This window comes from Equus caballus, chromosome 9, assembly GCF_041296265.1.
Source record: "Equus caballus isolate H_3958 breed thoroughbred chromosome 9, TB-T2T, whole genome shotgun sequence".
Taxonomy (NCBI): Eukaryota; Metazoa; Chordata; class Mammalia; order Perissodactyla; family Equidae; genus Equus; species Equus caballus.
In genome coordinates this window covers 56,035,287-56,058,331 of record NC_091692.1, presented here as the reverse complement: position 1 = coordinate 56,058,331, position 23,045 = coordinate 56,035,287, and the positions used below count along the sequence as shown (strand labels likewise).

The 23,045-nt window shown below is 38.1% G+C and overlaps 2 protein-coding genes across 6 annotated transcripts in view; both read left to right on the top strand.

Moving 5' to 3' along the window:
* Positions 1-18,347, top strand: part of RAD54B (RAD54 homolog B) — a 115,872-nt gene extending 97,525 nt beyond the window's left edge. For 3 of the 5 annotated variants that reach the window (XM_023648697.2, XM_014728198.3, XM_014728199.3), the window contains 4 exons: positions 6,585-6,846; positions 8,359-8,425; positions 8,614-8,814; positions 12,646-18,347. In XM_023648697.2, the coding sequence (XP_023504465.2) occupies positions 6,585-6,846; positions 8,359-8,425; positions 8,614-8,814; positions 12,646-12,863 (748 nt within the window). In that variant the 3' untranslated portion in view covers positions 12,864-18,347. Of the gene's footprint in view, positions 1-6,584; positions 6,847-8,358; positions 8,426-8,613; positions 8,815-11,901; positions 11,985-12,645 lie in introns of all 5 variants that reach the window. The other 2 variants (XM_070222327.1, XM_023648695.2) reach the window with 1 other exon arrangement.
* A 4,063-nt stretch (positions 18,348-22,410) lies between these two features.
* LOC100147364 (2-iminobutanoate/2-iminopropanoate deaminase) lies at positions 22,411-23,045 on the top strand. Its single transcript, XM_005613201.4, has one exon. The coding sequence runs from the start codon at positions 22,490-22,492 to the stop codon at positions 22,901-22,903; it is 414 nt and encodes a 137-aa protein (XP_005613258.1). The 5' UTR covers positions 22,411-22,489; the 3' UTR covers positions 22,904-23,045.

Genomic DNA, 23,045 nt, shown 5'->3' with positions numbered 1-23,045 from the left:
GAGAATGTTCTGTGTGCACTTGAGAAGAATGTGTATTTTATTGATTTTTGATGGAGTGTTATATATATATATCTATTAAGTCCATCTGGTCTAGTTTTTCATTTAGTTCCACTATTTCCTTGTTGACTTTCTATCTGGTTGATCTAACCATTGTTGAAAGTGAGGTGTTAAGGTCCCCTACTATTATTGTGTTGCTGTTAATGTTTCCTTTTAGGTCAATTAATAGTTGCTTTATGTACTTCAGTGCTCCTGTGTTAGGTGCATATATATCTATAAGTGTTATGTCCTCTTGGTGGAGTGTCCCTTTTATCATTATATACTGCCCCTCTTAGTCTCTCATTGTCTTTTTTATCTTGAAGTCTGCTTTGTCTGATTTAAGTATGACAACACCTGATTTCTTTTGTTTGCCATTAACTTGGAATATCATCTTTCATCCCTTCACTCTAGGCCTGTGTTTGTCTTTAGAGTTGAGGTGTGTTTGCTGGAGGCAGCATATTGTTGGGCCTTGTTTTTAAATCCATCTAGCCGCTCTGTGTCTTTTGATTGGAGAATTCAATCCATTTACATTTAGAGTGATTATTGGTATGTGAGGGCTCAATGCTGCCATTTTATTACTTGTTTTCTGCTTGTTCTATATTTCCCTTTTTTCTCATCTGATGAATTTCTGGCTGCCAATTCAGTTTTGTGGCTCTATGATGATTTTCTCATTATTTATCACTTGTGTCTCTGTTCTGATTTTTTGTTTAGTGGTTACCATGTGGTTTGTATAAAAGATCTCATAGATGAGATAGTCCATTTCCTGATAGCCTGTTATTCCCTTAGTCTAAGCCAGTTCCATCCTTTTCCTCGTCCCCTTCTAAGTTGTTGTTGTCACAACTTATTACATTTTGTGTTGTGAGTTAGTAGTTAAAATGAAGTGATTGTATTTATTTTTGATGTTTGCCTTCCCTTTATCATTAGAATTATGATTAAGAGTTTGCTAATCTCTCCTGATAGTGAGTTACAATTTTTTGATTTTGCTGCATATTTATCTCCTGCCTCAAGGCTCTGTAACCCCTTTCTTCTTTTTTCTTTTTTTCAGGTACGAGGGCCTTCTTGATCATATCTTGTAGGGGGAGTCTTGTGGCAATGAACTCCCTCAGCTTTTGTTTGTCTGGGAAAGTTTTTATTTCTCCATCATATCTGAAGGATATTTTCACTGGATAGAGCATTCTTGGCTGAAAGTTTTTGTCTTTCAGAATTTTGAATATGTTATTCCACCCTCTCCTAGCCTGTAAGGTTTCTGCTGAAAAATCCACTGGAAGCCTGATAGTGATTCCTTCATAGGTTATTTTTTTCTGCCTTGCTGTCCTTAATATTGTCTCTTTGTCATTGACTTTTGCTGGTTTTACTAATATCTGCCTTGGAGAAGTTCTTTTTACATTGATGTAGTTAGGAGTTCTATTGGCTTTATTTACATGTAATTCCAGCTCCTTACCCAGGTGTCAGAAGTTCTCAGCTATTATTTCTTTGAACAAGCTTTCTGTGTCTTTCTCCCTCACTTCTCCCTCTTGAATACCTATAATCCTTATGTTGCATTTCCTAATTGAGTTGAATATTTCTCAGAGAATTTCTTCATCTTTTTTAAAAAAGTCTTAGTTCTCTCACCTCCTCCATCTGAAACATTTCTGTATTCCTGTCATCTACATTGCTAATTCTATCCTCCGTAATATCAGCTGTGTTATTTAAGGACTCCAAATTTTTCTTTATCTTTTCCATTGTGTTTTTCATCATCAGCATTTCTGATTGGTTTTTCTTTATAGTTTTAATCTCTTTTGTGAAGAATTCCCTCTGTTCATTAATTTTGTTCCCTATTTCATTGAACTGTCTTTCTGACTTCCCTTGTCACTCATTGAGTTTTTTTATGATAGCTATTTCTAATTCTCTGTTGTTTATATTATAGATTCCTGTGCCTTCAAGAGTGATTTCTGAGTGTTTGTCTTTTTCTTTCTGGTCTGGATTATTAATATATTTCTTCTTACTACTTGATGGAATGAATTTGTGCCATTGCATAGTGATAGTATCTGGTTTCAGGTTCCACCAACTGCCATGAGTTGGGGGCCAGGAGCTGTATATTCTGAGCCCACCATGATCTCTGTCAGCTGTGCCTGTCCAAGCCTAGGTCACTCCTTGGGACCACAGCAGTCCTATGGGCTTTCCCACTGAACGGGAAAACAATTATGCAGGGGCTCAGGGCTGCCACTGCCTGCTCCCACAGTCCCGCTGTGACATGCTCCCCCCTTTGGGGCTGAAGTAGTACAATGGGCATTCGCGGCAGCCGGAAGCTCGTTTGCTTGGGTGTGCAGATCTGCCACTGTTTCCTCCTAGGTTGCACCAGCTGTTGTGCTTTGTGGATGGGTCCTCTCCACTGGTTCCAAGCCAGAGCCACTCCTGTGACCACAGGGACTGTGGGCTCTGCCATTGGATGAGAGAGAGAGGGAGAGAGAGAGAGAGAGAGAGCAATCACATGGGGACTCAGGGCTGCTGCTGCCTGCTCCCTTAGTCCGGCCAAGTTGCATACCCCCCTTTGGGGTCACAACAGTACTATGGGCATTTGTGACATCTTGGAGCTCATTTGCCTGGGTGAGCAGAACTGCCACTGTCTGCTCCTAGGTTGCACCAGCCATTGTGTTTGGTGCATGGGGCCTCCCTACTGGATCCACGCCTTATCTGCTCCCTGTGGACTGCATGGCACTGTGGGCTCTCCCACCTGATGGGGAAGCGATCACATATGGGCTCAGGTCTGCAGTCACCTGTTCCTGCAGTTGCGCTGAGTTGTGCTCCCACCCTGGGGGCTGCAAGGGTGCTATGAGTGTTCCAGCTGAGAGAGCAGTCCCGTGCATGTACAGGGCTGCCTGGGGGCCGGAGAGTGCTCACCTATCTCTACCATCTCCCCAGGGGTTAGTCCATCCACCTTCAGATGTATAGCTGTGCAAGTCTCTCAGGCGTTCTGATTTGTTGTGTGAGTATCCTCTCCTGATCAATGAATGTCCGTTTAGTTGTAGTTTGAAGTGGAGGAGACAAAGGGAACAGCTCACTCTGCCATGTTATTGACGTCACTCCTGCTTGATTCTTATTTTATCATTTCTATCTTTTTGTTCATATTCTCATTTTGTTCATATATCATTTCCCCAATTTTCTTCAATTCTTTGTCCATGTTTTCCTTTAGCTCTTTGAGCGTGTTTAAGACAGTTGTTTTATACTTTTTCTCATAAGCCTGTGCTTTTTTCCCGGACAGTGTCTGGAGATTTATTTTATTCCTTTGTATGGGCCCTATTTTCCTCTTTGTTTATATGCCTTATGATCCATCTTTTGTTGACACTTGGGCATTTGGTAAACTGGCCATCTCTCCTAATGTTTTCAGAGACTGGCTCTGTGTGTGGAAGACCTTCACTAATCTGCCTGGATTGATGGCTTAAGGCCTGTTCCAGGCATACGTCTTCCCCGGGCATGTGCATGTGCTTTTTCCTAATTCCTCTGTATACCTGGCTGCTTTTAAATTTATTAATTCCCCTAAGAGCCTCACCCCTGTTTCTTGTAGGTCCTTATTTTTCCTTTTGTATTCCTCAATCAATCAAAGCCTGATGGTCTGTAGTCCCCTGTGTTTTTCACTAGCCATGCCCACTGCTTCCTGTGTCTGCGCCTAGCCTGAGATCCCTGCTGCTTTCAGTCATCTGAACTCTGAGTTAGATGTCACAGAGACCAATCCCTCAGGTAGCCTACAGATAGGTTAGATCTTGTAAATTCGGTTCTTTCTGGTTCACCAAAGGGAACAGTGGATCAGGCTACCACATTCTCCAAACCAAGCCACACTGGGAGAGGGTAGGACCAGGGTGAGTAAAAGCACCATGAAATTTCCTATTGTTTTAATGTGGCTTTTTCTTGATTGAGCATTTGCTTGTTTGCTAAATCTTTGACTAATTTCCAGAGCTCCTATAAGTTATTTTAGTCAGTTGTCAGTTGATTATTCAATGTTTCCATAGTGGACCTGGCGCTTTCTAGTCCATCTTGTTGACATCACTCATCTCATCCATTTTTGACATTATCTAATGACTTTCTTTTATGATTCATGAGAACTTAGCACTCTTCTATCTCCCCTCACTTTCCATCCTTCCAAGAGAGTTACACTGAATTCTGGTTAAATTAATATTTAATACTTCTGTTATTATGACAAATTGTTGTCCACTGCTAAGTCAGATATCTTGCCATGATTACATTTCCTTTCTTGAACAACTTTTCCCCCTCTTTGAGGTATTGATTGCTTTTTTACCCTTCCTCTCATTGCTTTGTTCTTTATGAATATTACAAAGTCTTCCTATAACTTTCAGTACCTTTCAGTACATTTTTCCTATCAGTCTTTAAGTGTGTTTGTATTTTCTTTGCCTTCTCTTTTGCAGTCTTCTGCCCTCCTGTTACAATTTGAACTGATTGTTCTCTAATTCTTGTTACATGGCTGTCATCCTGGGACTTTGTATAACCATTACCTAGAAATTCCTTTTTCTTCTCTTCTGTGTTGAATCTCCTGTTTCTGGCTTTCACATTTTGCTATAGCACTGCCTACAGTAACTTCCTATGAAAGAGAAGATGGGAGGTAAATCTTTTTGACTTCTTGCTTGTCTGAAACTGTCTTTATTCTACCCTGGCACTTGACTGACAACTTGCATAGTTATAAAATTCTAAATTGAAACAGTATTCTCTTAGAGTTTTGAAGGGATTGCTTTATATGTCTTCTAACTTTCAGAGTTGCTTTTGAGAAGTCTCATGTCTTTCTGATTTCCGTTCTTTGCATGTAACTTATTTTTTCTTGATGAAAGCTCTAGCAACCTTTCTTCATTCCTTACCTTTTGAATTATAATCTTGATGTGCCTTAATATGGATCATGTTTTCATTTATCATGCTGGGAATGTTTTAGTAGGTCCTTTTAATCTGAAGACCCCATGTCTGGGAAATTTTTCTCTCTCTCAAAACAATTTCTTTCTCTTGTTTTCTTTGGAATTTCTGTCAGTCAGATGTTGAGCCTCATGGATCGATTCTCTCATTCCTTTGGTTTCTTTTTTTCCTATTGCTCATCATTTTTCCTTCTTAATCTATTTCCTGGCAAACTCTCGTATTATTATACTCCATATCCCCTATTAAATGTTTATTTTGGCTATCATTTTAAATTTGTAAGATATTTTTCTTCTTCTTGATTGTTCTTTTTTATTGCCTACTCTTCCTATGAATGCTATCTCTTATTTGAGGATATTAATTTTCTTAAAGTCATCTTCTGTTTCCTTGGTTGCTTTGTTTTATTCAGGTTTCTTCTTTTCTGTTTTTTTGTTTGGGTTTCTATTTTCATGTTGGAGGCTCACCTCAAAAAGCTGGTGATCCTTGGTGTCCATGCATATTTAAGAGTGAGGCAGTGAGTAAGGCACACTCTGTGTGCATGGACAGGGCTTATTGACTGGTGGCCCTCACTGGGTAATCAGACAACAAGCTGGCTTTTTTATCTGGGGACTCCCTATCTGTGGACCTTTTCTCTGGGGTCATTCAAATTATTCCAGAGATGACTCTTCCAATAATATCTTTCTTGGGATAGGATGTGAGAGGGATGCCTACCTGCTGGTATTACATGAGTTGGCAGAAAAAGGGACTGAGATCTTACCATCCGGTATGCAGACTTTCATTTTGTGGGTTTTTTTTTTTGAGGAAGATTAGCCCTGAGCTAACTGCTGCCAATCCTCCTCGTTTTGCTGGCCCTGAGCTAATATCCATGCCCATCTTCCTCTACTTTATATGTGGGATGCCTACCACAGCATGGCTTTACCAAGTGGTGCCATGTCCGCACCCGGGATCCGAACTGGCGAACCCTGGGCCACCGAAGTGTAACGTGCGAACTTAACCGCTGCACCACCGGCCTGGCCCCCAGACTTTCATTTTGATTTGTCACTGTATCCCTGCCTTCTAGAGTGCCCTGGTTAAGTTTCTTTAGTTTACTTTCTCCAGAGCATAAACATTCTAGTTGAGAAAGAAAAGTCCACTGGTTATAGAGGAGGAGGGTCTGGGTTCTGTTTACCAGTGCTCTTGCAATAGCTCCAGTCTAAACTCCTTACTTCTGAGAGGCTTTAACAAGATTCTACGATGTGAATGAACCTGCACTGTTTCTTATTGGAATCTCCCTCTTTGGGCACTTGGCTTTCACTTTCTCTGTACTCATAAGCAGTTCACCATTCCATAACTCCTTGTTTTCACATATGAATGTCTCCTTGTTTTATTGAAGATAGAGTTTGTATTTCTGTTTCTCATTCTCCTGCTGTTTTCAGTGTGAATTCAGAGAGGTAAAGAAAGCAGAAAGGTCTTTACTCCACTATCTTAATACTGGAAATCTCTTAGATATTGACTATAAAATTGAATTTGAAGGAGAACCTGTGTTTTAATTGTACAAGGTCATTGTTGCATGTTTTGTAAATATAAGTGATAATATTATTGTGGTATTTTCCTTCAATTAAAAAAATCTAATATTGCTTTTAAGTTGTATATAAAAAATCTTTCTTTTTGATTGACAGGGTGGTGTTGGTATCCAACTACACACAAACCTTGAATATTTTACAAGAAGTATGCAAGCGTCATGGATATGCTTATACAAGACTTGATGGACAAACACCAGTCTCTCAAAGGCAGCAAATTGTTGATAGCTTTAATAGTAAATACTCTTCTGATTTTATTTTTTTGTTAAGCTCAAAAGCTGGTGGTGTGGGACTTAACCTTATTGGAGGATCTCACTTAATTCTCTATGATATTGATTGGAATCCAGCCACTGATATCCAGGTAGGACTATTTATGCATTAAGTAAACATTATAGAATGCCTATTGGGGATACAGTGCCTTCTGGGGATATGAAGATGATGATGATGTTTCATATTGAGCCCTTATTTTGTATCAAGCACTCTGCTAAGTGCTTTACGTCTATTTAATCTTGGCAGTAGTCCTACAGGTGTGGATATTATTAACCCTATTTTTCAGATGAATATATGGAAGCTTGTTCTAGATCATATTAGCTTGTAAGAGGCAGAGCAAGGATTCAAACCCAAATCTCTGCGTCTCCAAGCTCTAATTCACTGCACAGATGTGCCTTCAGGGTGTTCATGACAATCAGGGGAAGACAAAAAAGTGTTATAGATGCTATGATCACTGTTTGTGCAAGGTATGGTAAAGATGTAATATTAGCTTATTTAAGAAAATATTTCAGAAGAAGCCTTTGGTTTTCTTCAGAATGTAGTCCATCTTTAGGTGTGTTGAGATTCCTACCTATAGATTTGCATCTCATTTGGTATCTGTGTTAGGGGACTTGAAGACAACCCTCAGGTTTGATGATTCACTGGAAGGACTCACAGAACTGAGGAAAACAGCTATGCTCCTAGTTACAGTTTATTACAGTGGACAGATACAGACTAAAATCAGCAAAGGTAAAAAAGGCACATAGGGCGGAGTCCAGAAGAGACCAGACACAAGCTTCCAGTTGTCTTCTCACTCTGGAGTTGTATGGATAACACTTAATTCTCCCAGCATTGATGAGAGACAACACATATGGAATATTGTCAACCAGAGAAGTTCACTTGAGCCTTGGCGTCCAGAGTTTTTCTTGGAGGTTGGTCATGTAGATATGGAGTACTCAAGCAACTGACTAGTTGCTCAGTCTCCAACCCCTCCAGAGGTCAAATGGGCCCAAGGCCCTCCCAAAATCACATTGTTACCATAAGCTATCGGGTGTGGCCCAAAGCCCCAGGTAAACTAAGATGTTCTTATAAGGCAGGATATTCCAAGAGCTTAGAGTTTATTTTCCAGGACTTGGTTGAAGACCAGACAATTCTTTGGAATGTGCAGGCTTTGAACATCAACCTTTTACTGTACAGTATCATCAATAAATTCTGAAACCACAGGGATCTTCCTAGAGCCTGACTTGATTGCTGGTATCCTAGGGATTCTTTAGGGGTGAATCATTAGCTACTTAGATTGGGAATAAACCCTCTATGCCCATGCTATACTTGGTTCTTTGCATTCTTGCTGTCCAAACTCACTGTCCCATTCTTTGATGCACATAGACTCTCTCACAGTTGCGTGGCAGTTATTTTACAATACCACAGTGAGTCTTCATCCATCCCTTTCTTCCCAGGAAAAAGATATGAAGTGGGGAATGCTTGGACATGCCTCCACTTTATTTTTTAAAGCTATAAGTAAAATCTAGACTTCTTAATCTTGAATATATTAATGCAAATTGCTTATGTGGAAAGAGCTATTAGTTTTTACTGTACTCTCAGAATTCTCATTTATTTGCTATAGGCAATGTCTAGAGTATGGAGAGATGGTCAGAAACATCCTGTACATATTTACAGACTTCTAACCACAGGTAATAACCCTTCAGTGTGACAAAAAATGTATTTCTTTTGAATAATTAAAAGTTTTTTTTGTTAATCTGTGCTTCAATATCAAAAATATTGCTATTTTGTTAACTAGTATGCTAATAAACATGTTTTATCCTATGAAAATAACAGACATAAAGATCTGAGGGAGATCTAATGAATCTTTTCTCTTCAGGTACAATAGAAGAAAAGATCTATCAAAGGCAGATCAGTAAGCAAGATCTTTCTGGGGCAGTTGTAGACCTAACCAAGACATCTGAACATACTCAGTTTTCGGTAGAGGAACTTAAGAATTTATTCACATTACATGAAAGTTCACATTGTGTTACTCATGACCTGCTTGACTGTGAATGTACAGGAGGAAAAGATCATACAGGTTAGTTGTATAATTCTGTTACAAGGGTAAAGTTAATTTGTCTCTCTTTACCAGTTGAAAATATTTAAATACAGAAAAACTAAAATATTTTTCATTTGCATGCGTTAGTTTTCTTTTTACCTCAGGTCATAGAACAACTGTCTGATGGATATTTGAGAAAATATTAATTAGAACCTCATTAGTTCTCTCAACTTAGCTGCTTATTTCTGAAATCAGTTGTGAAAAATTTAACTTATTTGGGAAAATCTTTCAAGTCCTAGTATAATGGCTTTAGAATTAGAAAAATGTTTTTAATCCTTATTTCTGTTTTTAGCATACACTTGACAGAATAATCCTACTGTCTGTTTATTTTGCATAGACCTCATTCATGATGGGGTCATGCTTTCTAAGGCAGTTAGCGTGGCCACCGTACCTCTCAGCACTTGATGAACTGCTCGTACTGCTCAAGGGAGCTGACAACATCAACCCCCCGGAGTTAGCACCACTCAGACAGGAACTGGGTCAGGACTGGGACTGGAGCAACCAATGTCCAGTAGTTGGAAGTCACTTGATAAACTGCACTGAGATGGGTTTAAGATGTTAGACTGTACAAGACTGACATGGAAGAATTTATATTTTATATAAATCAGCATTTCATCCTCTCTGTTATGTTTTTTCCATTTTATTAATTTCTGCTCTCATCCTTCTCTTACTCTTTCCTTGTATTTATCTAATGTTCTTTTTCTTATTTTTCAAGTTGAATGCTTAGCTTAACATTTTCAGTCTTCTTTTCTAAAAATATTTAAGGCTATGAATTTTCCTTTAAGCTCGTAACTTTGATATACAGTCTTTTTATTATTCAGCTGTGAATATTTTGTATTTTCCATTGTGATTTCTTCTTTAATTCACGAGATATTTAGAAGTATCTTTTAAAATGTATTTTCGTTTTTGTTATTGAATTCTGGCTACTGTGCTGTAGTCAGAAATGTGGTCTGCATGATACTGTTTCTTTGGTAACTATAGAGACCTGATGTGTGGCCTGGGATGTGGTCACTTTGTAAATGTTTCTTTTGTGCATGAAAATCATGTATATTCTCTTAATTACTTAGAGTTCTGCTATGTTAGCCAAATTTTCTGTTACCAAATCAATTTTTTCTTATTTTACAGATTTAAAAATTTACTAATTTAACTTATAAATTCGTAATATATTTACATGGCTCAACTATTTAAAAATATAGAATACATATAGTGAAAACTCTTCTTCCCACCATACCCTCATCTGCCTAATTTCTAGCCCTACTATCCCCTAAGAAACCATTATTAGTTTTTTGTGTATCCTTCTAGATGTATTTTTATGCATGTGCAAGGAACTCCGAATATATATTCTTGCCCAGTTTTCCCCCCCAATAAAGGGTATTGTAGCATATGTATAGTTCTGTACCTTCTTCACTTTATAGTGTATCTTCAGATCTTTCCATGTCGTTATAGAAAGAGTTTCCTCGTTCTTTTTTCCCTCAGCTATATAATCCTCCATTGTATGGATATTCCATAATTTATTTGACCCCACGATGTACAGTTAGATTCTTTCCAGTCAGTGTACATCTTTAGTCATACATCTTTCCCCAATGTTCAAATATATCTATAAGGTAAATTATCAGTGTTACTGGGTCAGAGAATATGTGCATTTGTAGTTTTGATAGACATTGCTAAAATGCCCTCCATTGAGGGCTGTATCATATATACCCCACTAATATTATGCTAAAATGGCTATTTCCTCACAGCTTTGCCTGTTTAGTAGATTATCAAATGTTTGGATTTTTGCCAGTCTGATAGTAAAAAATTAATATGTTGGTCTAGTTTTCTCTTATGAGTGAAGTTGAAATTGAGTATATTTTCCTATGTTTAAGAACTATATTTCTTTATGTGAACCATTTGCTCATATCATTTGCCTATTTTTCTATTAATAACCTAACCTCTTTGTTACACATATCTGTTATTGAAAGAAATACGTTAAAATCTTGCAATATGACAATGAATTTGTCAGTTTCTTCTTATTCTTGCTGTTAACCAATTTTGGCTTTATATATTTTGTATCTTCTTTGTGAAGTTTTTTTTTCTTGTTTATTTTATTATGATGTAGTGATTACTTTATCTCTAAATGCCTTTTGCTTTCATTTTGTCTTAAATTAATATATTACTCTGGCTTTTTTATCCAGTCTGGTGTTCTCTTTTAACTAGAGCATTTAGTCTATTAACCTTTATTATAATCATTGACATATTTTGGTTTGTTTCTACTGTCTTTTTGTGTTCTGTTTTTTTTTTCCAACAAGGGCCTGTTAGTGGTTAACTCTGTCAATCTTTGATTTTTCAAAGTTTACGTGTTTTTTCTTTCTCTGAAATGCTGTCTTTGCTGGATGTACAATTCTAGTTGATAGGCTTTTTTTTGGTCTGTACTTTCAGGGTGTCATTCTACTGTTGTCTGGATTCTCAAAGCATTCTTGTCATCTCTTCTCTTAAAACGTCAATGATGTTGAACATTGACAGGATTTTGATGATATTGAGGAAAGACTTAATTTTTTTTAGTTGTGATAAAATTTAAAAAGAATATAAGCTGGCCCTGTGGCCAAGTGGTTAAAGTTCCACATGCTCTGCTTTGGCAGCCCAGGTTTGCTGGTTCAGATCCTGGGTGCGGACTTACTCCACTGTCAGCCATGCTGTGGAGGCAACCCACATCCAAAATAGAGGAAGATTGGCACAGATGTTAGCTCAGGGCAAATCTCCCTCACCAAAAAAAAAAACAGAAAAAAAAATTTTAAGAATTCTTTTTTTTTTTGGGAGGAAGATTGTTGCTGAGCTGCATCTAACTGTAACGGAGGCTGGGAAATGTGGCTAAATGTCCTGGAGGAAAGGGAAATGGATTTAGTAGATAACTACCATCCTCTGCTATTCTTGATTTGCTTACAGTGTTTTGCATAATTTAGCTCTTGAAAGGGTGCTTCACCTAACATTACTCAACTTCTCTTCTTGCATTATTCTTGGCCTTTGCTCTAATTGCATTAGGCTCCTATCAGTTCCTCAACTGTGCCAAATGTCTCTTCTCTTTCACAGCCTTTGTAAGTCCTCCTGGAAAGCTGTGCCTCTCTTCACCATCTAGTTCTTGCCTTCTCATCCTTCAGATCTTAATAAAACAGGTCAGCTTCTCTTGTTATATGTTCTCATAGTCCCCTGTATCTTAACTTCGTACTCTTAACCTCTGTTTGTAATACAGCTTGACAGTCCCTTATCTTCAATTTTGAAATCCAGAAAGTTTGAAAGACCAAAAGTTTTTTTTTTTTTTTTCATAAAATTGCAACAAACTTATTTGGTGGCAGAAACCTTAGCTGAATTGATGTGAACTTATCAATAATCTTTAACCTATTTCATAAGACTGTTCATTTGAATTGTTGCAGAATAATAATGAGTTTAATTATGGAGTGCTGTCCCAGATTGTTCCAGTTATATTCTGAATTTGGAAACATATCTGGCCTCAAAGGCTTTAGATAGGAATTGTAGACCTGTAATACATCTCTGGATGATTATTCATTTAATGTATCTCTCCCACAAGACCATGAGGTCCTTGAAATCAGAGACCATGCCTATTTTTGTTCATCATTCTTGTCCCCAGTGCTTAAATCAGCATGTAGTAAATAATTTATAAATATTTGTAGAAGGAATGAATTAATTGAATTACTTTAACTTGAACTATAGTGATCAAATGTAGTAAATCACATAAACTTATAAAGTAAAAAAAGTATTGTATATAGTACAGTATTAATTGGTCTAAGGAGTTTCTCATTGTTTTACTTATTTCAGGTGATGCATTGGAAAAATTCCCTATCTCTAGAAGTTGTCAGCTTGGTCCACATCCACAGAAGTCTCACTCCCTGAAACCTCTCTCCATGGCACAGCTGAAGCAATGGAAGCATTTTTCTGGAGATCATTTAAGTCTTACAGATCCTTTTCTTGAAAGAATAAGAGAAAATGTGTCATTCTTTTTTCAGAATATAACCAATCAAACTACTGCTATATAATGAGAGGTTACTTTATGACATGCCCTTACTCTCCTTTATAAAAATATTAACATAGTAATTAAATGTAATTTTTGAAAACTAATAGAATCATTTTAATTATACTATAGGTTGTTGCAAATGTATCATAGTTTTGATACAATAAGGAAAACGGTTTGAGTTGTTTAAAGTTTTGTGTATATTCTTAAATTTGAAACATTAAAGACATACTTCTGTTATTCTATAATTGTTTATTAATAATTCAATAGTTAATGCACCTTTATTATGTACCTACTAAAGAAGTTTCATAAGGAATATAAAAAGGTAAAATACCTAGTCTCTGTCTTTGGGAAATCGAATCTGATTAGGAATATTAGACATAGATCTGTGAGACAGTTGAAAAACCTGATAAATTTAAAGTACAGCTCAAGGGAGACTAGGATCGCAAATGAAGATGTTGGATCGAACAGTTGCTGCAGGGCAGTTTGAGTGAGAAGGGTCAGTCGGTGGGGCAGCAGATGAAGGATTCTTAGACGCTTCAAGGCACTAGTTCCTCCTTTGGGACCTCAGACTCGTGGGAGACTGACATGCAGTCTGTAAACCTAGGTCTGCCAGACATTGTTTGTATATTGAATCGTGGTTCAACCACCATCATGTCAGGAGTTGTCTGTAGTAATTTTTGACATTAAAAAGAGAGTTTTAATATGCAAAGCAAGCTTTAGAAGACTGAAGTCTGCAAAGAAAAAGGAGTTACTCTTTTAATCTCCAGTTGAGGCTTCTGTAATCAGCTTTTACTTCCATTTAGGAAAATTTCTTTTAGACTGCACATCGTCTTGAGGTGTTGAATAAAGACTCAATTATATATCATCAAATCTGAATTCTTTAGATTTGTAGTGCCTTACCTGAGCAGTTGTACATATATAGGATTCATGAACAGGCAGTTTGGGATCAAATTTGTCAGTGAGGAAGTAGTCAACTAATAATAAGCAAAATTGGTGTTTCTTGGCCCTTTGTATAGGCCCCATACAGGAAGCTTTACATACGAAACTTCTTTCAGTATATATCTTGCATCATGTTATTCTCAGGTGTAAAATCCTTTAAAAAAAATGATAAGGGACTAGCACCTTTATTGTCTGTCTTAACTATAGTGGATGTTAGAGTGTGTGGCCCAGCTTGCCCTCTTCAGGACCACAATGCTCATTTCCCTCAGCTGCCGGGAGAGTTGCCTAGGACCACTCATGGCCAAATCTCTCCCTAAAAATAACCCTCGGCTGAAAGGAGCTGCCTCACCTAGGGTTACGCTCCCCCCCGGAGGCTGGCTGGCATGCAGTGATTTGTTGATGCAAGGTAGAAAGACCCAGCTCCCTTGCCTCAGTTTGGGACAACTCTAAAGGACCATTTCAGCTCCAGAGCTCCAGGCCTTTGTTGCAGCTTCCTTGCAGTCCAGCTTCTCTCTGTCCAGTCCTGCTTCTCTCCCTCTGTTACAGTTGTTGTTCCTAAGAGCACTTCCCAACAAACTACCTGCATGCAAATCTGCCTCAGTCTGGTTTCCAGGGAACCTGACCTAAGACACTATCCACAGGGGAATTACTGAGGAAAAACATTTTAATAACTATAATTGATGGCATCCAAGTATAAATACTTGTTGGCAGAATAATCATTTAATGGAATGAGGTGATAATATGAAAGTTAAAAGAAAGTATGTTTTGCTTTATGCCATATTTAAAAAATAGAGCATGCCAAAATGAATTACTATTTTTACGTTCATGATATTGTGCAACCATCACCACTATCCATTTTCAAGAGAGTACTATTCTTAATGTCTCCCTTTCCCACTTTCTGGTCACTGTCAACCCAAAGCTGTTGGCCTCTATCCCCCAACACTCAAGGCCTCTATCCCAGTGACAGGCTAGTTGACAAATACAGTGAACTCTTTTCAATATTTATCTTGACCTCTGTTCACATCAGGTAGTGGTGAACACTTCCTTCTTGAGACTGTTGCCTTCGTTAAATTTTGATTAAATGATTAAATTCATTTGTCATTCCACAAATATTTGTTGAGTACCTAGTACATGTCAGACATTGTTCTAGGGGTCATGCATACAACAATGAATAAAACAGGCAAAGCCTTTGTCCTCGTGGTGCTTTCATTTTGGCACCATATACATACATATTATATATCATTTGTATATACATATACACATATGTAATATGGCACATGATGATAAGTGCTATGAAGAAAGATAAGCAGAATAAGGGAAGTATTAAACAAAGTGGAGACGGGCATTGATTTTTTTATTTTTCCCCGAGGAAGATTCTCTCTGAGCTAACATCTTTGCTAATCTTCCTGTATTTTGAATGTGGGTCTCTGCCACAGCATGGCTGACTAGGGTGTAGGTCCATGCCCAGGATCAGAGCTTGTGAACCTGGGTTGCCAAAGTGGAGCACACCCAACTTAAACACTACTCCACAGGGCCAGCCCCAGGGGATTGCTGTTTATATGGGGTGGATTTATGCAGAGACCTAAAAAAAGTGAGGGATTGAGAACCATAACATTCTCTGGGAAAAATGTACGAGACAGAAGGAATCTCAAGCGCAAAGGTCTTGAGACAGATGAACGTGTTTGAGAAACAGCCAGAGGCCATTGTGGAGAGACTAAGAAGATGGTAAAAGATGAGGTCAAAGAGGTGATGGTGGTGGGGGAGAGCAAATGTAATGGGGCATTGAAGACCATTTTGAGAGCTTTCACTTTTACTCTGAGGCAGATGGAAAACCGTTGGAATTTGAGCCAAGGAAAGACATGATCTGAGTTGCTTGTGATGAGAATAGACTGTGATGGAACGTGGAGTGGAAGCAATGAAATCAGGAGTCTATTGCAATAATCCAGTCAACAGGTGTTGGTGATTTAGCCCAAGTGGTAGCAGTGAATTGTTACAGTTTTGATTATATCCAGTTTGATATGCCTATTAGATATCCGGTGGAGAGGTCAAATAAGCAGTTTGGTATATGAGATGAGTTCAGAAGCATTAGTCAAGGCTGGAGATACATTTGGGATTTGTCAGCATATAGGTGGTATTTAATAAAGTCAAAAGATTGGATGATATTACCTAGGTAGTAAACGTAGCTAGAAAAAAGACAAAACAACTAAATCTCATAGTGATACAAATAATAATGGCTAACATTTATTATAAGTGTTTATTACTGTCTTCTAAATGCTGAGTGCCTTGTGTGCATTATTAATGTACGAGATAGAGTTAGTGTTGTCTTAGATGAACTGAGTTTCCCCATCTGTTCAACGATATGTCCAAGGGTAGTTGCAAAACTTGAATGAAATAATATATGGCTAATGAGGTAGAGAAATATTATCTTGGTTGCTTGCATCAGAATTCCTCTTAGTCTTTGTTTGGAAAAACACCCTATTAAAACTTGAGTGAGCCTCTCAAGACCTTGGGTATTGCTTGGTGTTAAAGTGTTATAGAGGGAGAAAAATTTGGCATTTTGGAGGCAGTTTGAGAGGGAAGGGTGAGGAGAGAGAAAAATGAGAATATGGAGGGATGCTGGGACTGGGTTAGGTAAGAGAGACTCCTAGTGATGGGAACCAGGGAGGGTATTTGAATTACGGTTGTTCTCCATTTGATTGTTTGTAAGTAATGTGGGAAGCAACTCTGCCTTCCTCTGTCCCCCACTGTGAAATCTTGCTGAAATTTCAGAATAGACGCTGAGTTTCCTGCGGGGATCCATGTGACATGGGACAAAGGCAGCATGCATGACACAGGAGCCCAGAGGTTGAGAAGCAGATGATGGTAAACCCTTGGGAACTGAGGAAGGCTTTGGATTCTAACAGGCCAGGGATTTGTGAGAGTTCAAACTCAATTAATCCAACGGTTAAAGGGTAGCCAGTTAACATTTGGCTTGCAGATGTATAGCACCTTTTCTGTGGCAGATGCTCAATTTATAAGAATTCCCTTCTTTTTTCCCTTTTCTGTACTCCCAGTCCATAGCTCTGCTTTGTAGTACTTAACTTATTGTCTGTAACTGCTTATTTACCTGGCTCCCTCTCCCATAGGCTAAATTCTTCGAGGACAGGGATATTATCTTTTATTTTATCCTAGTATCTCAGGACCTTGGATGGTCTCTGGCACAAAACAGCTGCTTTTAAGTAGGAGAATGAACGAATGAGGTACTTTACCTCTTTTTCTTCTTTAACTGCCATGATCAGATTCTTTGCTCATAGATCTCAGTTTTAAGGTATTTTTTAAGCTAACTGCTGAGCATAGAGCTGTGCTGGACACTGAAGAAAGCAGAGCCAGCAATTTTTTCTTGCCTTCTTGCAGCATACAGACGTCCCTTTTTGCTTCCATGATTTCTATCAGTCTGCTGCATGAGCTGACCAAAGCTGTCGGTGCAAAGGGCAATAACAATTGAGTCACACACATAATTCATTTATAATTACACAAATAGACCTTTGACACATCTTCACGTGAAAATGTTCTTGCTCTAAATGACAATGTAAATACATTTTAATCATGTTCTCATTAAGACTGACTCACTAATGATGAATTAAAATGTGAGCAGCTCTGATCTGCAGAACTCAACTTCCCGACAGCCTATCCATCCATTTAATGGTTTACTACTGTCTTAACTAGTGCTCAAGGTCAGAGAGTTAAATACACTCATGTCAGTTACTGGTTCTAACAGGGCTTTAAGAGACTTAAACCTCCTATATTAGAGGTGTAACCCAGGCACTACTTATGATCAGTCATATTGTCTTCAGCTTATTAATTTTGTTGAGGAAACAACTACTCTTTAAAGTACGCTGATAGGTCTTTATTGGAGAGTTGGAGCTGGCAGGGATTGCTGGCAAGGAATCAAAGTAGGAAACTATGGCTTTCTTATTGTTGCTGTTTTAAACAGCTGTGAAATAATAGATAATTCTCTTGATTTACTATTTATAGGGCACCAGTAATCTAGACCGTGATGCAAAATGAGCAGATGTCCTGTGCCCAGTATTTTTAGAAATATTGACATAAATACACACCAGGAATAAAAATTACATGGTCCTACTGAGGCTCAGAGAGGCTGCCCAAGGCCAGACACTTATTAGCTTCTCTTGTTTCAGCACCATGAGTATCTGACCCCAAATATTATTTCTGAGCCCATGGCGTACCAGGAACTGAGCAATATTGTCCATATGAAACTATCAGCTTTATTAGCAAAGGGGATTGGAATCATCTATTCTGTACAGATGTATGATGTTTTTCTATAATATATATTTGTCCTAGTAAAATTTTATACAGTAATGTTAATGAAACATTTTCTTGGCATAATATCATAACAGTGTAATATAAAGGCATTACTATTACGTTTATAAATTTTGTACAAATCATGGTTTCTTGATGAGTGGGACTATGACAAGTCTGAAGTGGGACAAGTTTTTGTTCATTGTCAGCTTCCATTAATATATCAGTTGTGTTTAATTTTAATATATTAAAATTTAAAGGAAAATAACCAGTTGATTTTGTAGTTGATTTTTTTTTTATTAATGCTTTACTTGTTTTTGTAAGCCTGTTTTTGGTCTCATTGGTAAAATCTATCTTATTTATATTTGTTAATCAATTCTAATACTGTAACTGATGAGAGTCATCTGAAAACTTAGTAAAACGTTTTTCCATTGACATGTAAATGATCTAGTCTGAGGTACTCAGCTCTGAAATAATGTTTTTATAGCATCTATAGGTATATAGCTTGAAGCATAGCAATCTTTGTTAGAGCCAACATGTTTCTGGAAGGTTGTGTGTTATTTGGCGAAATATAAAAGAGCTCATCATAAATCTCAGATGTGGACATTGTTATGGTAGGTTTTTTCCAGACTTGTGCCTATTTGTGGCTTGCATGCATACTCTATCTGTGTGATCATGGGCACTCATGAATGATAAAGCCACATTTGGCTCCTTAGAAAATTATAATCAAATAATTGTGAAAAGTGAGCACTGAAGAGAGAGAAAAAGGGGGAAAAGAAAACAAAGAATGGGCTGGTGGTTCCTTTTGTCATATCAAAGCCAAATTCCTCTATCTGATTATCAGGGCCATTTTAATGTGACTATTTAAATTATACAACTTTATTTCTTCCTTCTATGCAGCATGCTCCCCACCTCCCTACCCCCAGTTACGATGACTGGCTCCCTGCTCATACGCACCACCTGACCCGCCTCTGCCTGTCTCTGCGTCCAAGCTTGTCGTTGCCTGCTACCTCCGTTATTTAGGTCGGCTCTGTCCTGTCAGGCTCTCTTGAAGGCCCACCTCGTTTGTGAAGCTTTTTCCGACTATTTCAGTCTTTATTCATGGATGTTTTTTCTAAACATCTTTTAAAGCTTTTTTAAGAAGTCCACCATAGTGTGGTGCTTTTGTGTTCTATTTCACTGACATCAGGGTTGATCCTGGAGTCATAGGCTCCTTTTGGGGAGGCATATGTGTCTTTCATTTTATAGTTTTGTACATAGCAAGGATTATTGCTAGACTAACATTGGTTTCAATACATTTTTTAATTGATCAATTGATATAGAAGTAGCTGAACTATTATAATTTGAAGATTGTTAGGTTTGTGTTGAAATGTCCAAAGACTTAACATTAGTCAAGGTATCTGGGATGAAGTTGTAAATGGGGTTTGAAATGCATTTTGCTGTTTTAGCTCAAATTATTTATATCAGTAAGAGCAATGATTTAAAAGAAATTCTCTCTATATGGTCTTTAAGCAGTAATATTAGTCCTTTATTTGTAACTGCTATTTTAACCTTCCTTACATAAATCCGGAGTTTTCTTACCTAACCTGAAGCGATAAAATTTCATTTAGTCCAGACTAGAGGATTGTGGCAATTTAATATATGTCTTGTTCTCCAGGACTTGACTTCTATGGCTAGTTAAAATTGTTTCAACTTTCCAAGCCCTCCAGCTCTACGATACACTTGAAAGGGGGTGGTTTGAAAAGGACAGGGCAGCCTGCGACTGGAATGGGTCTCATATGCAGTATAATTCCTTCCACCTGTTCTTCTCATGCTGGCGCTTTAAAACCCTGCAGGAAACATGAACTATTTCAGGACTAAACCAGCTTCTCAGACCCTGAGAAGGGGGCTTTGTGGACCTTTGTTTGAAAGCAGTGTCGACTTCAGTCCTTTTACCCTGTGTGGATCAGGGTGCTTTTGTGGAAGGACGTGACTGACCAGCTAAGCCAGGGATTGCAAACTATGGCCTGCAGGCTAGATCAGGCCCAGTGCCTGTTTTTGTATATAAAGTTTTATTGGAACACAGCCACACTCATTTGTTTACTGGCTGTGGCTACTTGTGTGCGACAAAGGCAGAGTTGACTAGTTGCATCAAAGACTTGGTGGCCCACCAAGTAGAAAATATTTACTGTCCTTTACACAGAGCCTTTCCCAACCCTTGATCTAAGATACTGTTGTGCTGGTGAGTACTGGATACAGCACATGCACTGGAGTGGGGAAGATTCTAACCAAACTTAATAGGATGGTTTTGGGTAGGCCAGAGTTTATGGTCTCTGACAAAGAAAACTTTCATGGGAATGAGATTTTGAAGGATGAATTCAAATCTTTGAGGGCATAGCCCTTGTAATCCCTGAATGTTTTTCTTTAGAATGAGTCATTCTCTTGGTTCTGAGTAAACTAAGGAACCTGGGATTAATATTTTGCTTAATACTCCTCCCAGAAGTAAATTTGACACAAAGCTTTTCAACTTTTGGATTGAATTGAAAGGGTCAGAAAATATATTTCTCAGCTTTTAGAATCTGAATGATATATTAAGGGGTTTTAAAATGACAGGCTTTGGCATGAGTGAGGTTAAATTTCTTTTCCAACTAGTTAACGAGGATCTAGCCTGTTAATTAGGCTAATTATCACCTGTTCAGGGCAAAAATGCACTCAAGACTCTTGGCTTAAGCAGCAGGCTCCCTTGCCTGCTGTATAAAAGTCCTCAGGGGAGGTTTTCAGCCTTCATCTGTGAGCCACACTTGAGCCTGAAAAGTCGAATTTAGTAAATGAAACCTTTCTAATCTTAGGTCTTTGTGGCTTCTTGATATAAATCGTGCTCATGTTTTATATATAATCGGAAACAGGCCACTCTCAGAGTCTAGCCTAATTTACATAATCCGGATATTAGTATTATGGAATATTTTTGTTTCAGGATATAACTTATTCATTGAGTCAAAGTTTTTCTTTGGCCTTTGTATACATACACTTGCAGAAGTATTTGGAAGGAGGTGGCCAAGGAACCCTGAGTGTCTTCATAGTTATTATTTAGCTGTCAGTGTACCTTTTCGATTATTCAATTTAGAGAAAATAATGAGATGTTTATTTTCCATGCAGTTTAAAGTTGGATATTTTATTTAAACCTGTATATGGTACTTTGAAACTTCATAGAAATAAGATGAACAGGATTGCTGTGGAATAATCTTGCGGCATTTTATGTGGATTTAGTGCCTGTTTCGCATGAATAAGTCGTTTGTCTAAAAGCAGTGTTGTATATTTTCACTCAGATCTTTCCTAGGCCAAATGCAACATAAGCATCTCACAGTTTTTTTTTTTTTAAAGATTTTATTTTTTCCTTTTTCTCCCCAAAGCCCCCCCGGTACATAGTTGTATATTCTTGGTTGTGGGTCCTTCTAGTTGTGGTATGTGGGACGCCGCCTCAGCGTGGTTTGATGAGCAGTGTCATGTCCGCGCCTAGGATTCGAACCAACGAAACACTGGGCCGCCTGCAGCGGAGCGCGCGAACTTAACCACTCGGCCACGGAGCCAACCCCAAGCATCTCACAGTTTTGATGCTTACGGATACTGAATTTGTTACCGTGGCAGAATTTCTCCAGCTTCTCTGTTTTGCTTTGTCACCCTTTAGGGCAACTTTTTATGTAAGATGCTCACGTGAATTCATTGAGCTTTGAAGGTGCTCTTCAGTGATTGTCTTTTTTTGCCTTTTTATGTGCTTCTTTGTTTAGGAAAATGATTGTTTTTCAGTTATATTTGCAGCTCAGCAGAAATTTGTACGGTGACCCTCCTGGGCAAAGACCCCATCATATTCTGTTTTCATTTCATCTCTTAGTGTATTACTATAGAATTATTAAATTATAATAATTAAAAAAGGAGGCTGCTATTCCAAAGAAACTGCCTCTGCATTCGCAGTATTTGAGTAGCTTAGAAATTGTTGAAAGAAATTCATTAGTACATTGAGCTGTTTTGCTGGGAATCTTGGACAACTTTGCATTGTTTTCACAGTCCTATATTCTGTGTTTATTCATAAAGACCAGCAATACCTGTCACTTAAGTTTTGCAGCATCAGTTAAGTTTTACAATAATAATTTTGAATCAGTCAACACCTTTGTTTCACAGTTTTGAAAGATAATTTAATGGCATGATTATTTAACATTTTGACAAAATTTAGCTTACTCTTATATTAAAATTTCATTGTAGCACACTGGATCTTGCTCATTGCTGTGCTTTTTTTGCAGATGTAAATTTGTATGATTTATGAATTTGACAAGACTGGTCCAAGGTGTCTTGTAGAGAAGATAAGAAATATTGTTTGAGAGTCGGGGTAGTGTACGGAGTTGTTCTCTCATAAGGATCTCGAGAAAAGGATTAGCCATGTCGTCCTTGATTAGAAAGGTGATCAGCACCGCGAAAGCCCCAGGGGCCATTGGTCCCTACAGTCAAGCCGTGTTAGTGGACAAGACTGTTTACATTTCAGGACAGATAGGCATGGACCCTTCAAGTGGACAGCTTGTGCCAGGAGGGGTGGCAGAAGAAGCTAAACAAGCTCTTACAAACATGGGTGAAATTCTGAAAGCTGCAGGCTGTGACTTCACCAATGTGGTAAAAACAACTGTTCTGCTGGCTGACATAAATGACTTCAATACTGTCAATGAAATCTACAAACAGTATTTCAAGAGTGGTTTTCCTGCCAGAGCTGCTTACCAGGTTGTTGCTTTGCCCAAAGGAGGCCGTGTTGAGATTGAAGCAGTAGCTGTCCAAGGACCTCTCTCAACAGCATCACTCTGAGTGGGCCCAGCATTATTTAGTCTAGAACGTTAATAACGTTTTTTAATTAACATCTTAATTTTTACAAGTGATGTTGTAAAGTGTGAGATTGACGAAAACATCTGAAAGTATTATGGAAATGTCATATAATAATGGGAATTGA

Coding starts and splice junctions, on each gene's coding strand:
- LOC100147364 (XM_005613201.4), top strand. CDS start 22,490: ATGTCGTCCTTGATTAGAAAGGTGATCAGCACCGCGAAAGCCCCAGGG.